General features: G+C 51.0%; 2 protein-coding genes across 4 annotated transcripts; one reads left to right on the top strand and one right to left on the bottom strand.

The window, feature by feature from the left end:
• Window positions 1-223: 223 nt before the first annotated feature.
• COPE (COPI coat complex subunit epsilon) lies at window positions 224-5,721 on the bottom strand. The gene is made up of 10 exons (XM_074565353.1): window positions 5,517-5,721; window positions 5,127-5,189; window positions 4,639-4,739; window positions 4,279-4,431; window positions 3,775-3,828; window positions 3,209-3,290; window positions 2,034-2,189; window positions 1,694-1,762; window positions 1,116-1,190; window positions 224-576 (listed from the first exon to the last, which is right to left on the bottom strand). Exons 1-10 carry the CDS (start codon window positions 5,640-5,642, stop codon window positions 529-531), a joined length of 927 nt encoding a protein of 308 aa, XP_074421454.1. The 5' UTR covers window positions 5,643-5,721; the 3' UTR covers window positions 224-528.
• Window positions 5,722-5,791: 70 nt separating this feature from the next.
• DDX49 (DEAD-box helicase 49) lies at window positions 5,792-11,714 on the top strand. 3 transcript variants are annotated; one of them, XR_012584445.1, is made up of 14 exons: window positions 5,803-5,992; window positions 6,082-6,205; window positions 6,305-6,390; window positions 6,630-6,751; window positions 6,858-7,045; window positions 7,188-7,328; window positions 7,678-7,753; window positions 7,866-7,942; window positions 8,445-8,542; window positions 8,887-8,961; window positions 9,574-9,662; window positions 10,064-10,135; window positions 10,431-11,026; window positions 11,485-11,714. XR_012584445.1 is itself a non-coding variant. In XM_074565341.1 (13 exons), the coding sequence occupies exons 1-13, from the start codon at window positions 5,878-5,880 to the stop codon at window positions 10,605-10,607; spliced, it is 1,440 nt and encodes a 479-aa protein (XP_074421442.1). In that variant the 5' UTR covers window positions 5,792-5,877; the 3' UTR covers window positions 10,608-11,714. The 3 variants fall into 3 exon arrangements, 1 of the variants encoding a protein (XP_074421442.1); XR_012584444.1 differs by having other exon boundaries at window positions 10,431-11,045; window positions 11,478-11,714; XM_074565341.1 differs by having other exon boundaries at window positions 5,792-5,992; window positions 10,431-11,714.
• The last annotated feature ends 6,302 nt before the right edge of the window (window positions 11,715-18,016 follow it).

Genomic DNA, 18,016 nt, shown 5'->3' with positions numbered 1-18,016 from the left:
CCCCTGCAGCTGCGTATGCTTCTTCCAGAGGATGATGAAGTTAACGGCGGAGTCACCTGTCAGGCTGAAAGAAGATCCATAACTCAGGATTCATCCATGGACTGAAGGCAGATGCTTAAAATTAACCTTCATACTCTTCCCACCAGCGTGCCCTCGGTACAGATGACAGGGCTCAGTCCCAGAGCAGAATTACTTGAATTCCAGAAATCAAGGGGCACACAGATCCAGAAAAGGCTTTATTAGGAATGTTTAAGGTACAGAGTTGCACACTCTTGTTTCACACTGCATTTTAAGCAGAGTTCAGGACCCAGGCAAGCCACAACGCAGGCTTTTCAGCTACCAAATTCAAGTAGCCACTGTTACATACAGGTTTGGCACCAGCTTTGCTGGACTGCAAGACCCTGCCACAGCGAGTTACGCCAGACCCCCTTGCAGAGGGCGTTTTGCCGTGTTACCAGAGAGGCTCTGGACACCAACCCCAGTTCCCAAGGTACCCCAGAGCAGGGCCACGGCCTCCTTCCCCTCTCCTCACGCGCTGGGGGCATACTGCATGGCTAGCCGGTCAAAGTCATTCTCCTTCAAATCAGAAACAAAAATAAAATTAACAAATCTTGAACTTTAGTGAAAATTTAATAAAACCTGCGTTTGCTGAAGAAAACACCGCTATCACAGCTCACTAAGGCAAAAGGAATTCTAAGAAGCAAGCTCACATGTATCAGTTCTCAATTTTTTTCAGTTTGTTCCATTTTCTCTTCGCTACTATCTTTATCCTTCTTTCCCCCTCTCCAAATTCTCTCTTCCAGAAGGATGCTTCCACTATTCAAGCATAGAGTCCGACAGTAACAAACTTCTGACTCAAATTGAGAGCCCACATCACAGAGCTGTTCTTTCAGGATGTTACCGGGTTCAGGTCTATCACTCCTTCGTTTAACACCTGGCTCGTGTTTCTCTCACAAGGGCTAGAAAATTTGCTGGCAAGTGATGTGACAGAGAAAGACCACGGACCTGCCCCCTCTGAACTGCAGTCATCTTTACTGGTAAAGAAACCACTCGCCCCATCAGATACTGGTACGAAGCATGACAAATTCAATTTTATATGAGAAAGTAATTAGTACCTTTGCCTGATACTCCTTTATGAATGGATGATTTTTATGCGCATCTTTCAACTGTGACAAATAGCGGTTCGTAACCTGAAGGGATGAGACAGATAAATTTAAATATCGAGATAACATGAGAAGCCAAGAGTTTAAAACACCACACTTCAACGTATTTGTTTGCAGTGAGTAAAGACCCGATTTTCTCTGTGTCCTGAACGTTGGCAGCCCCAGTTAAAACCAGTAAGACCTGTGCATACTCTGCACTTAAAAGGTAAACCTTAAATAGCGGGTTCAAGAAATAATCAGTGAGAACTGAACTTAGAACTAAAGAGACTTCTTCTGTCCAGGCCTTCCTCCAAGTATATACCATTATCTACACCACCTGTATTTCCACAAACGCTTTACTGAATACTGAAGATGTGAGCTCCCTGCACCCCAGAACTACTCTATTTTGTTAATCCCAGTCCTGATGAGAACCTACAAAACCGCAAAACCCCAGCAGAGTCTCTACGTGCACTAGGAACTTGCAGCCTGCGCTCGGCATCAGGAACAGGCTGATTGTATTCACTTGCGGAGTACAATAAAACACGCCTCACCTCTGGCGGTTTGCCCAAGTGCTGTGACAGAACGACAAAGTTGATCAGGGTCTCAGGATGGCCACTGTCCTGCAAACAAGAACAATCACCTGATCTATCCGACTTACCGCGACCCAGCGTAACAACCAGCACAAGTTCTGCAGGAACAAGTTCTGCCCAAACCCACAGCTCACTTTACTGGAAAAGGCAAAGTAGAAGAAAGGGTAGGTCTATACAGCAATCACCCTTAGCGATATATATCAATATATTGGTATTTTCATGCAGTTTAACAGTGAAGGTCCTTGCTGGTTTACTCCATAGACCCCTGAGAGCAACTCTGCCTGGCAAAACCAGAAAGTACCTTGTCCAGTGCCTCCTGAAGCACTCCCTCCGCGTCGTCCCACTTGCCCTGAGCCATATAGCAGGCTGCTTGCCCGTTCAGGAGCAGGAGGGTGGAGGAGCATTTGTCTGCCATCTCTTGGAAGATGTAATAGGCATCTTGTAACTTCTCCCCACCCTGCAAAGGGAGGAGACAAACACCCACCGTTTCACTACACCTGTATGTTCTTGCCACGGTTGACGGACTGGGCACAAAGTTAATTTCTAGGGTTATAAAGCCCAGGTATAAAATGTGTAAGAACCAATGCTAACAGTTGCTGGCATCCACGTGATCTCCTGTAGCACAACAGATCACTGTCAGGCCATAGATGAAAGAAATGTAAAAATATTTAATACTAAGAAGCACTTAAATGATCAAAAGATCCAGGCTTCCATTCAGAAAGAAGAAAAAAACCACTTCAAAAGAACCACTTCAGATGTTTGACGTAATAAAGGATTATGAATGAGATTTTTATAATTAAACGCACGTATGAACACCTGGCTTTTCGAAAAGTTCCAACTTCAGAAAGGTTCTACATGCAGCATCTTCCCCAGTTAGAGGTGGGATCTCTTGCAGAAAGATCTTAAGGAGAACCTAGCCGCACACTATGGTAAGGCAAGGGCTACACATGAGAGATTTCACAACAAAACCAAATGTACACTAAAAAAAGTTTTATTAATATAACAGGTTATTGCACGCATAACCTTTGACTTCACCGAATTTTAGGAGACTGCTTGTTTTCAATCACCTGCTTGTCTGGACTGCCAAACTGTATGTTTTTGTCTGCTCTAAGCAGAGCATTACATTTTTTTCTTGGAGTTTAATTGCAAGGTCTGGATGCTAGTAACGCTGCAGTTTTCCATTTTATATTATAATGTTTTGTGAAATATTTAAGTGTGGTTTAGCTCTTCCCTGTGTGAGCTGAAGGCTAAGGAGCACAGATGAAAGGCTGACAATCAAAATAGCCAGTTAGTTTGTGAAGCCCATTACCAATATTTTCCGGTACTTGAAGGAAAGGAAAAAAAACAAACCACAAAACCAACAAAAATCCTGCACGCTTTTCTGAAGGCATGATATGAAAAGAGCAATTAGGAATAAGATACAGAGTGGTGTTTCTCAGATGTTGTAGGTGAAGGATCCCCATTTAAGATACTCACTATGGCCAGGTTCACCCAGGCAGTTGCCAGCTGAGTAAGAGTCGCATCCTCATCTTGTTCCTGCATCTTCTTGAGTTCCTTGCTGCAGAAGCAAAGGTGGGAGTCACGTAAAAGAAAGAAAAGGCAACTTCTTTAAGGCAGAAATTAAATGTTGTAGTTTCTTCTCTCAGTTTTTCCATCGTTATAGCACAACAGCAGCGGCAAGCTGGTAATGCGGCACAAACATCTCAGTATTTTACCAATAAAATCTGTGAAAGACCTCCCTGTTTTACTTCCCCATGAGGAGTTAGGAACCCAGGATTAGAGTTTCAAACCACACTGCTGAAGATGAGATTAAAGCTAGAGGTCCCTCTCTTCCTTTAGCTTTATCCAGCTCTATTATCCCCACAACTATTGCAACTCAAAGAATAAAAATGTTCTGCAGCGTACCCGTACCTACACGCAAGGTCTTCTGTCCATTGCAGGCGGTAAAATGCTGCACCTTGGGAGAGGCCAGGGGATGAAAATTCTCTTATCAAGGCTCCCCCACCAAAACATCGTTAAGAAGCAAAGGGACACAAACTTACCGAGCCAGATCGAGCCTGTCGAGCTTCAGAAGAATCTGTATCATCATGGCCATGCTGCAACGAACAAGAGCAAAGTGATTTTGACAACTGTAGGCTTTACTGCTCCCTACACTTTGCCCAGGAACAGACAGATGTGCTGCCAGTGCCCAGAGATGAGCCTCCTGCCGCAGGGAACCAACAGAGCGGGCGGTTCGTGGAGCAGGACCCGGAACAGGGAAGCTGGTTGCCAGCTCCCAAGTGCTCCCTTGCTGTACTGACAAAATGCTCATCTCAGCAATTCTGAGCACACACAAATCAATAAATCGGGTTCTTAAGTTTCACAAGGGAGCAATAGACTTGATATTGTAGGACGAGCACCAAATCATTTACTACTTAGAAGGCAAAGCTCAAAGCAGTTTCTCAATGGTTTGAAGGCTTTTTAGAGATAAACCAGGCCTCAGACATTTCTATGGCAACTCTCTCTAGAGTGGCTTTGCCAGCACACACCTCCATGATGCCACTTACCATTCCAAGCTCTCCCCTTGATGCAGAGCACGCAGAGCCGCGTCGGGATTTTTATCATGGAAATAGATGGAAGCAGCCATCAGCAAGAAAGTAGTATTGGCTATATCAACGCTTTTTGCCATTTTCTTGTCCAAATCAGCAACAATTGCGTCCCTACGAAGAGCAAGGGTAAGAATTTGGGAGTGTTTCATTACTAAGCAAGACAACAAGACCCTGCCCCCACACAAGTCTTCCTTTTTGGGATTCATTGCAAAACCACAGAAAATCACAACAAAGGCCACACTTCAACAAGAAGCTTTCCACGTGGAAGCATATTCCCTGCAGGACAGGGCTTGAGTTCCAGCTTATTATCAGACTTACCTTTGACTCTCATTTGAAAGATATTCTGCAAACATCCTCACTGCCTGGAGCTCAGGGCTAGCATTGGCTTTAATTTCATCCAGGACAACACCGTATTTTCTCTATTGAAGGCAACAAAAAAAAAAATCTATTACTAATTTTTCAGAATGCAGGCAATAACTGCTTACTTTCCAAAACCTCTGTTAGAATAACAACAACAGGAAATTTCTACTTTATGTCTCATGTCATACTCTACAAACGCAGCAAAATTCCATAACCCTAAAGAGGGCTATTTACCCATATGACATTTTAAACATAAGAAAGCACCTCTCAAAGAGGCCTCACCAGGCCATCCTGACCCTACGTACAACAAATGGCATTAGCAAATGCACTACTGGCAGGGAATGCATTGCGTTCCACTGCTGAAGGAGGACTCAGACTCACAACCTCCTCAACTCCAGCCCTGCACTCGGCCTGTGCTGCTGCAAAAGCACCACTCACAACCTCACCTGGGCGATGTAGGCTCGGAACAAGAAGACATCCCTCTCCACTTCCTTCTCCGGGTTAGAGGGCTGCAGGGAACAAACAAGAACCTCTCTCAGGGATCTGTACAGCCATGACCCAACCCTGCAACAGCACAGCTCCACATGCGAGACTCCCCCAGAGACACGGTACCCCCCCACACACACACACGTTCTCGGGTCCCCCCCTTCCACCTCAGCGTCCCCCTGCGAGCGCAGCGAGACGGGGGGCACCGAAAACGGACTGGGGAGAGACAGGCATTGCCGGAAGGCGCTCGGGGAGCCGCAGGACTGGGCCTTTAGACGCCCGGACAGCTGAGGGAAGGCACGGACCCGCGGGCCAAGGGATACCCTACGCTCCCTCCGAGCCGCTCCTACCTTGACCCGCTGTGCCTCGTTGATGGCGGCCTGGTAGGCCCCGATGTAAAAGCTGTTCTTCACGTCGAAGAGCTCGTCGGCCTCGCCGCCCTGACCAGCCGAGCCCGCACCCGCCCCGGACGCCATTTCCCCGCCTCAGACACGTCTCCGGAAGCAGCTGAGCCGCGGAGGCTGCCGGGTGCCACAGTCTCCATGGAGACCTCCCGCTCCAGCCAATAGGCACGCAGGGAGGCGGAAACGTCACCGCAGCGCCGGAAGCGGCTGCCGAGCCAGGCATGCTGGGAGGGAGGTCAGCCAATGAGGGAGGCGGGCGCGCAGGGTGACGCGCGTCCGCGAGTGCCCGGTGCGGCCGGGGGCGGCCATGGCGGAGTTCCGGGCGCTGGGGCTGTCGCCGTGGCTGGCGGAGCAGGCGCGGCAGGTGGGGCTGAGCCGGCCCACGCCCGTGCAGGCCGCCTGCATCCCGCCCGTGCTGCAGGGTGAGCGCCCCCCTCCCCCGTCCCGGTACCGGTATCAGCATCGCCGTTACCGGCCGCTGACCGCCCCCGTCCTTCTCCCTCCCTCGCAGGTCGCGACTGCCTGGGCTGCGCCAAGACGGGCAGCGGGAAGACGGCGGCCTTCGTGCTGCCGGTGCTGCAGGTGCTCTCCGAGGACCCCTATGGCATCTTCTGCCTGGTGCTGACACCCACCAGGTACGGAGCGGTCCCGGGAGGGCCCGGAGCGGGAGAGCCGGTCCCGGAAGGCACCGCCGCGGCGGCCCGGCCCCGTTTCAGCTCTCTCCTCCCCCGCAGGGAGCTGGCGTACCAGATCGCCGAGCAGTTCCGTGTCCTGGGGAAGCCCCTCGGCCTGAAGGACTGCGTGGTGGTGGGCGGCCTGGGTGAGTGCTGCCTCCCGGGGGTTGGAACCTCCACCGGCCCCGGGATGGTGGGGTGGGGAGAGAGCAGAGCACCCGGGGACGCTCTGGTTCCATACGGTTTGTTTTCTCCCTGCTGAGGATCCAGTGTCCCAGGGAGTGGAGGCTGGTGGGAATAAGGAGCGTGACATTCTCCAGCTTTGCAGACTAAATGATTTTAGCGTTCGGTTGGCCGTAACTCGGCTCTGTGGTTCTCGGTGCAGACATGGTGGCGCAGGCGCTGGAGCTCTCCCGTAAACCCCACGTTGTCATCGCTACTCCCGGCCGGCTGGCAGATCACCTCCGCAGTTCCAACACTTTCAGCCTCAAAAAAATAAAATTCTTGGTAAGGCAATTTTCTATGCTTGGGGTTTTTTTTTAACGCTTTCAAGGTTTTTTTAGTTTTGTAGGTATGCATGCAGGTGATCTCACTTATCTGTGGCTGTACCTAGATTTTGGATGAAGCTGACCGGTTGTTGGAGCAGGGCTGTGCTGACTTCACCCCGGACCTGGAGGTGATTCTGGAGGCGCTTCCAGCACGCAGACAGACGTTGCTGTTCAGCGCCACGCTAACCGACACCCTGAAAGAGCTGAAGGGCCTGGCCGCGAACAGACCGTTCTTCTGGGAGGCTGTGTCTGAGTAAGTCTTCGTCCGCTCTGCAGAGCAGATGAAGAATCCCGTTTCCTCTCCGTTGTGTTGTCTCCCCATTATCTTTCCCTTGTGTTCCATTTTCGCTTGCCAAACCGGTGCTTCTTGATGCTTCACCTTTCCCTCCCAACAGGGTGCGGACAGTGGATCAGCTGGACCAACGCTACTTGCTTGTACCCGAAGCGATCAAGGACGCGTACCTTGTCCACTTAATCCAGACCTTCCAGGACGAGCACGAAGACTGGTCTATTATTATCTTTACCAAAACCTGCAAGTGAGTGGCATTGTTCCTCGTGATTGCTCTTAATGGATGTGTGACTTCACATTTCTAGTTGAGATTCCAGATTCCCACTTTATTGGGGTTTAGGCTGGAATTGTGTTTTCTTCGTTAGTCTTTTCTGAAATTTGGTAGAGAAACACCTTTTCCTTTGAGCAGTCTCGGGGGTGGGCGGGTGTAGGGTGGGTGTCCCATTCCCTGCCTCCATCAGAGCGCTTCAGTAATTAACAATGTTGTGGTCATTGTAGTGCGAGGGCTTCTCAAGGAAGCCCAGCTCTGTCCTGATCCGTCCGCTTTACATTTCCCGCTTATATTCTGTTTGTTTTTTTTTTTTCTTTTCTTCAAGGGACTGCCAGGTCTTGAACATGATGCTCAGGAAATACAGCTTTCCTTCTGTAGCTCTGCATTCCATGATGAAACAGGTGAGTGATGGACAAATCTGGGCGACGGATGCTTCAGGTGCATCCCCAAGCCAGGCATTTGTCCAAGTCCTGTGGATCACCATGTCCCTCACACAGACTTTTCTCTTTACAGCGGCAACGATTTGCAGCTTTAGCAAAGTTCAAGTCCAGCATCTTTAAGATTCTCATTGCCACTGATGTTGCTGCCAGGTAAGGGAAAAACGCGGTCTCTGTTGCCAAAAGTCTTAAGCCTGCTTTTCAAGCACCAGAGCCACTGCAGAGATTAGGCTGGGTTTAGCAAGAGGAGAGCTTTAAATTCCCCCTACTTGGGTAGGACGGGTTTGTTCGCTTCCATTGTAGAACGTCTCTGAGCTGTGTTCTGGAGCTGATTGTGTGTGATGGAGCTCTGATCCTGGCTTGCTCCGCTGCAGCAAGAACACAGGGTATGTGTTCTAGAAGGAGAATGATTTCCTTGAGGCCTCCTGTGTTCTCTGGGTCCAGGAGGGAACGGCAGGCTGCAAGGTGCCATTGCGTTTTGTGACTGCTGGGGAGTTGCATGAGGAGGGAGTTTGTCATAGAACCAGCCCATGCCAATAGAGAGTCCCATGTTCATGAGAATATGGGGCTCTTGGAGAAAGCCAAGGATAGGAACTTCAACTGCATGTATTAAAACAGTGTTTCTCAACTTCTCTTCTCTTTCCCTGCATTCCAGAGGTTTGGACATTCCTACAGTACAAGTTGTCATTAATCACAACACTCCTGGCCTGCCAAAAATCTACATTCACCGGGTTGGCCGGACAGCCCGAGCAGGTGAGCAGGAAAAAGCACGTGCCGTTTGCTGGCTAAAACTGGGGTCCCAGTGCCGGGGCTGAGCCCTGAACAGGTGTGAGGAGGCTTCGCAGCAGCTGCAGTGTGGTCTGTTCGGTCAGCGCCGGATCTGCTCAGCCTTAAGATTGCAACGATGGCTCCTCCTGGCTTGTGTCTGATCTGCACCAATAGCTAACTGATTTTTCAGAGCACATAAAGACCCCTCAGCACCCTGTCACCATAATGTGCTAGGCCAACTCCTGGGGATGGAAGGAATTTGGCGTGGGTTGGACTTTGTCTCCCTCTGCTTGTCAAGGCTCGTATATCACTGTGTTTTCATCATCCAGGTCGGAAGGGGATAGCTATTACACTGGTGACGCAGTACGACATCCATCTCGTACATGCTATTGAGGATGAAATCAGTAAGTAGAGCACCGTTAACGCTACTGAAAATGTAGGATCATATATGTTGCTTTGTGCTTGTGGTACTTGCAGCACTGATTTCATCAGTGCAGAATGTGTTAACCAGAACGTCAGCATAAAATGGTTTCTCTTCCCTGTGTGGATAAGGCTGGAAAAGAGCAGGAGTGCTTGAATCTCAATCAGCTTTGATTCTGCTGTTGAGTGTTCCAGGTGTGAACGTGTTTGTCTTCCTGCCCTTTCTAGCGGAGGAGAAACAGAGTGTTGAACTCGCTCTGTAACCTTTTTATTAAAGCAGCCAGCTTCTTCCCTGCTTCCTTGCTACTGCTTGTGTTGGGGTGGACAAAAAGAACAGGTTGTTTTGCGTAGGTTCAGACTTCATCTTTTTTTAGGAAGCAGACCTAATTAATGCAACATCTTATGCTCTGGGGAATTGTAGGCAGAGGGGAGGATTTAGTCCTTTGCTGTAGGCCTGAAGAAGTCAGAGTGACCACAGCATATGACAACGATTCCACTGATAATCAGTGGAACTATATTGGGTTTTTTACTAGTTGAGAATCTGCTCCTGGATTTTGTAACCAACCTTGGTCTGTAAATGTCTCGCCCTGATTTAGAACTGAAGCTGCAGGAGTTCTCTGTGGAGGAGCAGTTTGTGCTTGACATTGTCACCCAAGTGAACGTCACCAGGAGGCAATGTGAAATCGTAAGTGTGCAAACACAAAGCCCCTTGGTGCAGAGGGCTGGAGATCTTGGGCAGCTGGCTGTAACCAGGAGATTAGTTGCAGTCTAATGTGTCTCTTTGGATACGCAGCTTTGCTCTTGAGCACATAAGTAAGAATTTTTGTTCCTTTTTCTAGTGGAAGCACTTGGATGTGTGTGTGTGGAGGGTTGTTTTAGTTATCTTCCCTGGGTTTGCTCTATTCTTGCATGGTTTTTGCAGCATTTTTATGCTGCTGAGTGTTGAGGTTGGTACTTTGGGGGGAAGGTCGGCAGCTACCAAACGTGTGCACACTGGTGAGGTTCTGCTCACCCTTTAGAGCCTCTCTGCTTTTCTCCCTGTCATACGTGATTACTAATTGCCCTGCTGTATTTTTGCTTTGCCAGGAACTGGAGGGAACGGATTTTGATGAGAAGAAAGAAATAAATAAGCGGAAACAAATGATCCTTGAAGGGAAGGTGAGAGTTGCTGCTATATAAACTGCTTTGATCAGTAGCTGGTATAATGCCACCGATGTGGAAAAGGAGTGACAGTTCCTCCCTTGCTGCTGTGGTGTGTCCTCCTGACTCCCCTTCAGGGTGGGGAGGTGTTATCTTAAAGGGTGACTGATATTAAAAAGCGCATTGGAGTAGGGTCTGACTTTTGCAACCTACTCGGTCACGGGCTAGAAAGCAGCGTGGGCATCTAGGAAGGGCAAAGGGGCTGGCACTGTCCCTAGCCGTGTCACTACAGCCCTTGCATTTGCCATTGCAGGATCCAGATCTGGAGGCAAAAAGGAAGGCAGAGCTGGCAAAGATCAAGAAGAAAAACAAGAAATGCCGTGAGAAGGTCCAGCAGACACTGCAGAAGAAAAAGCAACTGCAGCTGAAGAAGAAACTGCAGAAGAAGATGGAGCGGCGGAACAGACTGCGTGCTGCGGAAGAGAAATAACATCCCTTGGCCTCGCTTGCTTGGCTTGGACTGCCCTGACACTGCTGCTGCTTTGGGAATACTGGGATCTGACACCTTTTAATGTGGACACTTCTGACCTGAATCAGTGTTGGAGAGTACGGGGAAGGTGGGTGAGGGGAGAAGGGACACTTTGATGAACCCTCTCCGTTCTCTTTCCTTCCTGCACAATGCTGCTGGCTTGGGCCATTCCTGGCAGGCTGGATCGGTCTCCTGGAAGAATGTCTTTCAAGAGCATGTTTCCTTCCGCCAGCAAAGGAGAGGCCAGACCTGAATTCTTGGTGATGTGAAGGGAAATAAAGATCCTCTCTCTCTTTCCCCTTCATCCAGTCATTGCTCTTTCCCTTTCAAGGGCTGGTGCTTGCCACTCACTTTTTTTATATCAACAGATTCTCCCCTGAGCCAGAGTCTAAAAATACTGTGACAAAATGAGCTCAGCCCCTATCTGTGCCATAGCCCAGCATTTACTGAGAGGAAAATTCCTGGAACATGTGGGGAGGTTGTACTGTGTGGCTGGTCCTGGGGTCTTCTTGGGATAATCCTGCTCTATACGTTTAAGTGATGCTCTTGCCTGCGATTGTCTGCCTTGGCTCAGTCTCCAGCCCCGGGCTGCTCTCCATAGGGATAGCAGAGCCATGGTTTGGAGACCGGGGGGGATGCTGTTTTCCCAGATGATCAGTCAGTTCAAAGACCATTTCTGGCACAGAAAGAACCCCAGGAGCAGGACTGCCTTGTTTCCTGTACCATCCAAGAGTGAGCAGGGTGGTTTATATTTGGGTCTGCTCTGTAGGGTTCTGGGCCTCCCTGTGTAGATTTGCATCACGTATGTTTGGAACAAGTTGGGCTGGAGAGGGCTGAGCTCTCCTGAGAAACGGTTGTTTCCCTATGGAGACAGAACTTAAAATCCCAGGGTAGCTGAGGCTGGAGTTTGGCCAGCTCAGTTCTGGTGTCAGGATGGATCCTCCGTGCCTTCTCTAATGGTCAGAGCTTTCTATGACTCGAGACCGAAGAACTGTTATTTCTATCCTCTGGCTTACAAAAATAGTTTTTATGGTCAGTGCCCAAATAAATATTTATTGCAACAAGTGACTAGATCTTTGACCTTTTCCAACACATGGGGGAGTTGTGGGATCTGAGGGGCAGGGAGCGGTACTTGTGTGGGCAAACAGCTTGGAGATAAAATCAGTTTTATTTCAAGAGATGAGTTGGATAAGGATTGAGCTTCTCGTGGGTGTTCCTTACACCTCTCAGTGCCAGCTCCTTCCCTGGGAGCACGCAGTCCCTGGGGTGCCTTTAAGCGTGGTCTGGGCGGAGTGAGGTCCTGCAGAGGTGTTTCCCCCAGGGAAACTCCTGCAGCCACCCGCAGCGGGGGCCTCCTGGTGCCTTCAGACCACGGACTGCAGCGCTGGCACGGGCTTGGGAGGTGCGGGTCCATCTGCTGCCTGGCGGCAGGCGAGATGGGTGTGGAACCGTCTGGGGTTTCGGCGATGCCTGAACGCGTTCCTCCTTGCTTTGTCCCCTTGGGTGCCCTCCGGGAAGGAAGCAGCACTCCACAGCCTGCCTTGTAGCACAGCTCGCTGTCACCGGTGGCAGCTGCTGCAGCAGCAGCAAATAGGTTTGTATCAGACCGATGCTTTCTGAATACTGAATGCTTCCACAGCCTTGTGCATGCTAATTTGTGGAGCAAGCCTGTTAGCTGCAGATTAAAACGACACCCTCTCTGGGACAGGCTGCTCCTGCCTTCCCGGGGAGGGGGCTGATACCGCCTTTGAGTGTCAGTTGTTCCCCTCCCTCTCGCAGGCGCTTCGTAACCTGCTGTCTGAAGTCTCTTTGCTTCAGCCTGGTGGGGGTTTCTCTGTTTGTCTCCTTCCACATGTGACATGTAGGGATTGATCAAGGCTCTCGTCTTGAAGCTTTATTCAAAATTCCTTTTAATACATCCCTTGTCTTTCTTGAGCAGCCTTCTCTGTGAGGGTGGGACACGTGCGGGAAATAAGAGCTCTCTGTAGTGCTGACTACATGTTCTTGCTTCAGATGATCAGTCTTGGGAGTGGCCGAGTAGAAAAAGAGGTTGCTGTGCTAATCGGCATGTAGAAAGATGCCTTCAATTCCCAGATTAGGAATTTACCTCTTCCCCAGGGCTAAAGGACACGGGTGACACTTCTGTATGCGCTGTCAGTACTGCCCCACCCCAAGTAGGATATTCCATTTTGGCATTTCTAAGCCTTGTCAGAAGCCTTTGGGATCCCCTAGGGATATAAGGGTTTCCTTCCCGTCACAGCCGAGATTGCATCTCGGCTGTAAAACCACCCTCTGCGTGCGGCTCGGCCCACCGCTCCCCCAGGCAGGCGCTCGCTGGCTTCCCCGTCTGTGCTGTGCCTGAACTGGCCCCAGCACGGTGCCGTTTATGCCCGGCCGTGCCCGAGCAGGTGCCTTCCACTGGCGCTGCTCTCCCCCCTCCTTCAGCCCCAGCTCCGGGGGTTCCCCTGGCTGGGTTGCCATGGAAACTCTTCTCAATTCAGCATCTCCCATCGCCGCCTGCTCTCTCACCCGGACCGTGTGCGGCTGCTGAACCCCACGCTGGCGCGGGGGCTGCGTGCGAGGGGACAGCCCCGCACCCGTGCCAGCCCTCCTCATCCTCCCGTCTCCCCTGGGTGGGAAACCATCACCTGGCCTCGCGGCTCGGAGGGGCTCAGCGAGTACGTGCTCCTCTACAGCCCACCTCGCAGGGCACCTCTGTGTGTCCTTTACACTGATGATGCCGAGAGTGGCTGCTCTATGTGCGCTTAAAGAAATATTTGTCTGTTCCTGGAGCATTTCCCCTCATTTCTGCCCCTCACAGGGAGGAACAAACACCTGAGGAGTGCTTCCCAGAAGTTTTGCAGGGAGAAGGGAGAGGCTGGGATCCTCCTCGGTGAGATATACAGTATTGATAAATCATCCCCCCTGGCAGTTCTGCTGAGCAAGGAAATGTGGAAGTGGGGACAGGTTTGGTAATGTGGCAGTCACCTTCAGGAGCTGGCATCCCCTCCGTCTGTGGATGCTGCAGCAGGCAGGGAAGCCCTGGATCTCCATGGTGAAGAAAAGGCAGCTGTAGTGAAAGAGTCCGGGGTAATCTTTGGGCTGGGCTGTTTGATTTCTCCCTGCTGAGACGGCAGCGCTGCATTGGAGCCGTGTTCCAGCTTTGCTGCTGCTGGCTGCAGGTGCAGCCATTTCCATCTCTGCCCTGGCCGGGGCACCCGTCTCTGCGTGAATCCAACACGGCTGTGCCTCCACACGGGTTCTTCATGCCGTCCGAAACCTCCCTGCAACAACCTGCACTGTGTCAGCTGCTGCTTTACCTTTGGATGCTCTTTGCAAACACAAACTCAGCTGTTTTGAAAGCCTTAAAAAGCTGCTTAACAAGCTTTTCTACCAGGAACAGCCTTTTCCCTTCTCCTAGGGCAGCTTGTGTGCAGCCCTGGGGGGGCCCTGCCGCCGGGTTACCCAGTAGATGACAGTTGGTGTGCTCTGGTCACCCCCGCTGCTGGCTCTGGTCCTCATTCAGGGGGAAATACAGCACAGGGCTGCTCGTCCCCAAGCCTTGCCTGTGCGGCAGCCGGGCTGGGTGCTGCTGCCGGCAGGATCCTCCCAGGTCAGCGCTTCAAGCCTCAGCATTTCCCTTTTCTTGCTGGCCAGGGCTGATCCTGTGTCCCTGCAATGCTCCGTTGCAGCTTTGCTGCCTTCTCCATCCCAGGGCGCTCCCCCCAGCTCCTTGCAGCTTCTTTGTTGAACCTTCTCCGTCCCCGCTGCACCTTAAAGCTCTTCCCCGTCCTTTTTTGCTGATTCAGCTCCATGGCCCTGGCACACCCTCCTTCAGGGCTCGACTGCAGCTGCCCAGACATGTGTCTCCTCTCTGGCTATGACACGCTTGACACTCTAACTCCCTCAGTTCCTCCCTGCCAGCGTCATAACTCCAAAAATGGGACGGAGGAAAGGAATACCTGTATTTATTTTTTTTTCTTCTGTGCTAAGAAAACCTCCCTGCTGGCTCTGTTTAATTTATACCTGTCTCTCACTCCCTGAAGCAGCTCTGTCTCCTGGGAACGCAGCCCTGCATGGCTTGCTTTGGATTCCTGTCACCTCCGGGCGGGGAGAGCAGTTGCCAAGGGGCAGAAGACTTTCCTCTGGCCTTGCAAAGAGCAGCTGTGAGCACAGCACTAGCCTGCTGCAGCAGCTCATCCCCATGCCTTCATCTCGGCTCCGTACTCCCCAGTATCATTCTTGAATTCCCAAGCCCCAACACCACACAAGCTGTGCTGCTCCCATGCTGAGATCACAGGAGAGGTGGCACTCCTGCCACCAGTCTCGAGGCTGATACTGTTTTCATCTACCCGTAACAACGTCTGGGCATTGATATCTCCAGCCAGCAAGGCTACAGTGAAATGTCTTCTGTTTGTTGCCTGCTGGGATTTGAAACTCTGTTAGCCCAACATCGGTGGAAACAGAAGGCAGAGACTCCGTACAGCATCCTCTCTCACTTGTTGTTCTACCAGCCCTTGGGAAAAATAAGCTGACGACAGGACGAGGAGCTGGCGCCGAGGCAGAGAGACTGCCCTCTTCCCTCCCGAGCACGCGGTGTCAGACGTGTGCAGAGTGGGGGATGGGGTACGTGAGAAAGGGGTGACAATTCACACTGGTGGCAGCCTCTGCGAGCCCCGGTGAACTATGAACGGGACACAGGCAGACTGCAGAGCCCTTCCCTGCCCACCGTGGGGACAGAGGTGACATCAGCCTCCCGCCCCTTTCCACCTTGCAACTTCCTACGGCTGCGGGTGACAGCGGCATCCGAGGAAATTGCATTTGGTACCTTTGATTCGCACTTCCCAGGCTTGCGCTCAGCAGAGCCCAGGGAGCCGCGGGGCTGCAAACGGTGCTTCAGCCGTGAGCTGACTGGAAGGGGCGAGTGGTGCTCCTTTGGATTACCTGTTGCTGGAGCTGCCACGTCTCTTGTGTCCAAAGCGTTGCTTGCTCTTACCACAAGCATCTCATTCCCAGCATTATTCCAGCTGCCGCTTTTTGGGTAGGGTGGAGGGAAGCTCGCGGAGGAGGCAGGACCTTGTGCAGAGATGATTAGTGCTGTAGCTCATGTTCTTTTCCCCTGGAGCAGAAACTGCCTTTACACACCGCAATCTAATAACGATAATAATTATAAATTACTCTGGGAAAGGGGACCGTGAACCTCACTGGATTTGGGGGCTTTATTACGTGTTTGCAGACATTTGCCAAAGCACACATTTAATTGCCTTCTCTGGTGCACGCGGAAATTGTCTTCCAGCGTGAGCATGTGGGGGGTGTGTTACACTCAGAGCCTGCTCGCCTGTGCTGTCAAGTGTAAACAGACCATTTCTGAACTAAAAATAACCTCTCCTCTGAGTAACGGAGCGGCTGATCTCTGCAGCCCAGATGCAGCAGCTCAAAAGGGTTAGGTCACCTATTTTTCATTAATGGTGCTATTTAATTACAAATTCCCCCAGGTCTGATCCTTTGGAGATGTCCAATGAAGCGCCTGGTTGCTTCCCCTCCGTCAAGAACTTGCTTCAGCGTGTTCTCACAAAAATACAGATATGGGAGACAATCTGGTTAGTAACTTTGATGTGAGGCTGCCTAACAACACAACACACGTTACCAGGGGGCTCTGCAGCGGCTTTTTGGGAAGAGAAAGATTTTTACCTCTCGTTTAAAACCACTTAACGGACTTAGGGTATTAACCAGCCTGGCCTGTGCTAACCTTTTCTCCTCTTGGCTCTCCAGGGACCTCGTAGATGCTAGCAATTGAAGTCCAACAGTCCTTCAGGGAGGGTAATTATCTGCTTTGTGGAGGAGGAGGAATCAAAGCCCGGAGAGGCGAGGGAGGTTGCAGAGCTGCTGGTGGCCTGTCGCTCTGCCGGCCGGGCCAGCTCCAGGCCAGGACCGCATTTACCTTCCTCTTCAGCCTGGAAGGCCTGTATTGGCATCTGTCAGATGGAGTTTGCACTGGACACATCCTTTTTCCGAGGCTCTATTATTGGCACGTCCTGTAACAGCAAAGCTTCATTTCCTCTCGCGGAGCTGGTCAGAAGGACCTTGTCTTGGGTCTGGATTCAGAGCACAGAATCACACCTCGCCGCCGTCCACTGGAGCATCGTGCAAAGAGGGGAAGGCTGCAAGGTTTTTTTATTTGTTCATCCTGATCTCGTATGTGAGCCATTTTCCCCATGCTCCCTTTATTAATGTTCTGTCTAGGTTTTCTATGAATAATTAAGATCCTAATTTGCCAAAAGAATTAGGTCTCTCAAGGCACCTGCAATCAGTAACATTTCTCCTCCAGCAAGGAAGCCACTGTTATTAGTTGCTGACAGTAATTGTTACTGTGAGACAGAAGCAAACATCGAACTGCAGCCTTGCCATTCAGCGCTGGCTTTTGTAAGACGAGATTTTTCTCCTTTTGAAGCAAGAGAAGCATAAACGGGGAAGGGGTGAGGGTGGGAAAGCACACGGTGGGGATGCGTTAGAGCGCTGCTCTTCTGAAACACAACTGAAGTCCTTTTTAAATGCTCGCTAGAGTGGGGCAGATGGAATTAATGCTTTGCCGCTATACGGTCTACAGTAGGGTTGTCTCATTGCTAACCACAGATTTAGGGCATTTGTGGAAATAGCTGGTGATGAATGGGTTTTCATTAGTTTAGAAGAGGGGAAGACTGCAACGGAAAGTGCCTCCCAGAATCATCCATCACACTGCCCTGCAATGCCTCAATAAAGGACTTTTAACAAATGCCGAGCACAGGACGGATCTCATCAAAAAGCCACTATTCAGATTATTCTGGCAAGGAAAAGAATTGCAACCAGCACCCGTGGAGAAGAGCGTAAAGGAAAATGGCCCCTGTTCCCGGTTCCTGACAATGGAAGAGCAAAGGAGCACAGCCAGGACTCTGACTTGCCGACGGAGCGATGCACAGCAAACGCATGCAAAGTACCGCTGGTCTCAAGGTACGCCGTGTGCAGGGAAACAGCAGATAGCATCCTGCCAGGGACACGGCAGCTCCAACAGCACAGCTTCCAGAGGCCGACAGCACCGTTTGTTTGCAACGAACAGGCTGCTCGGAAAGTGTAGCCAAGGGTCTACCTTTGTTTCTGCTGCAGAAGTGTTCATTTCACAAGAGTGGAGTAGAGGAGTTTGCACTTAGAGACTTGACTGGGTGTAATACTTCCCCCACTAGACAGAACCACGACTTCCAGGGGGTTACACCCCCTCCAGATACCGTATGTTGGGCTGCCGAGTCTCGAGCAGAGTCACCAGTTCAGGATCCCCGTGTGACCAGTGCGTAGCACCCCTGTCTTGGTGGTACCCAGACACCCCACGCACAGTCCGA

The sequence above is a fragment of the Larus michahellis genome, chromosome 23 (assembly GCF_964199755.1).
Source record: "Larus michahellis chromosome 23, bLarMic1.1, whole genome shotgun sequence".
Classification (NCBI taxonomy): domain Eukaryota; kingdom Metazoa; phylum Chordata; class Aves; order Charadriiformes; family Laridae; genus Larus; species Larus michahellis.
This window is presented reverse-complemented; position numbering and strand designations above follow the sequence as displayed.

Coding starts and splice junctions, on each gene's coding strand:
- COPE (XM_074565353.1), bottom strand. CDS start 5,642: ATGGCGTCCGGGGCGGGTGCGGGCTCGGCTGGTCAGGGCGGCGAGGCC. Junction 2,190..3,208: donor CCTGGGTGAACCTGGCCATA/GTGAGTATCTTA, acceptor CTCCCTTTGCAG/GGTGGGGAGAAGTTACAAGA. Junction 1,191..1,693: donor ACTTGGGCAAACCGCCAGAG/GTGAGGCGTGTT, acceptor TCATCCCTTCAG/GTTACGAACCGCTATTTGTC.
- DDX49 (XM_074565341.1), top strand. CDS start 5,878: ATGGCGGAGTTCCGGGCGCTGGGGCTGTCGCCGTGGCTGGCGGAGCAG. Junction 7,329..7,677: donor ATCTTTACCAAAACCTGCAA/GTGAGTGGCATT, acceptor CTTTTCTTCAAG/GGACTGCCAGGTCTTGAACA. Junction 7,754..7,865: donor TGCATTCCATGATGAAACAG/GTGAGTGATGGA, acceptor TTCTCTTTACAG/CGGCAACGATTTGCAGCTTT.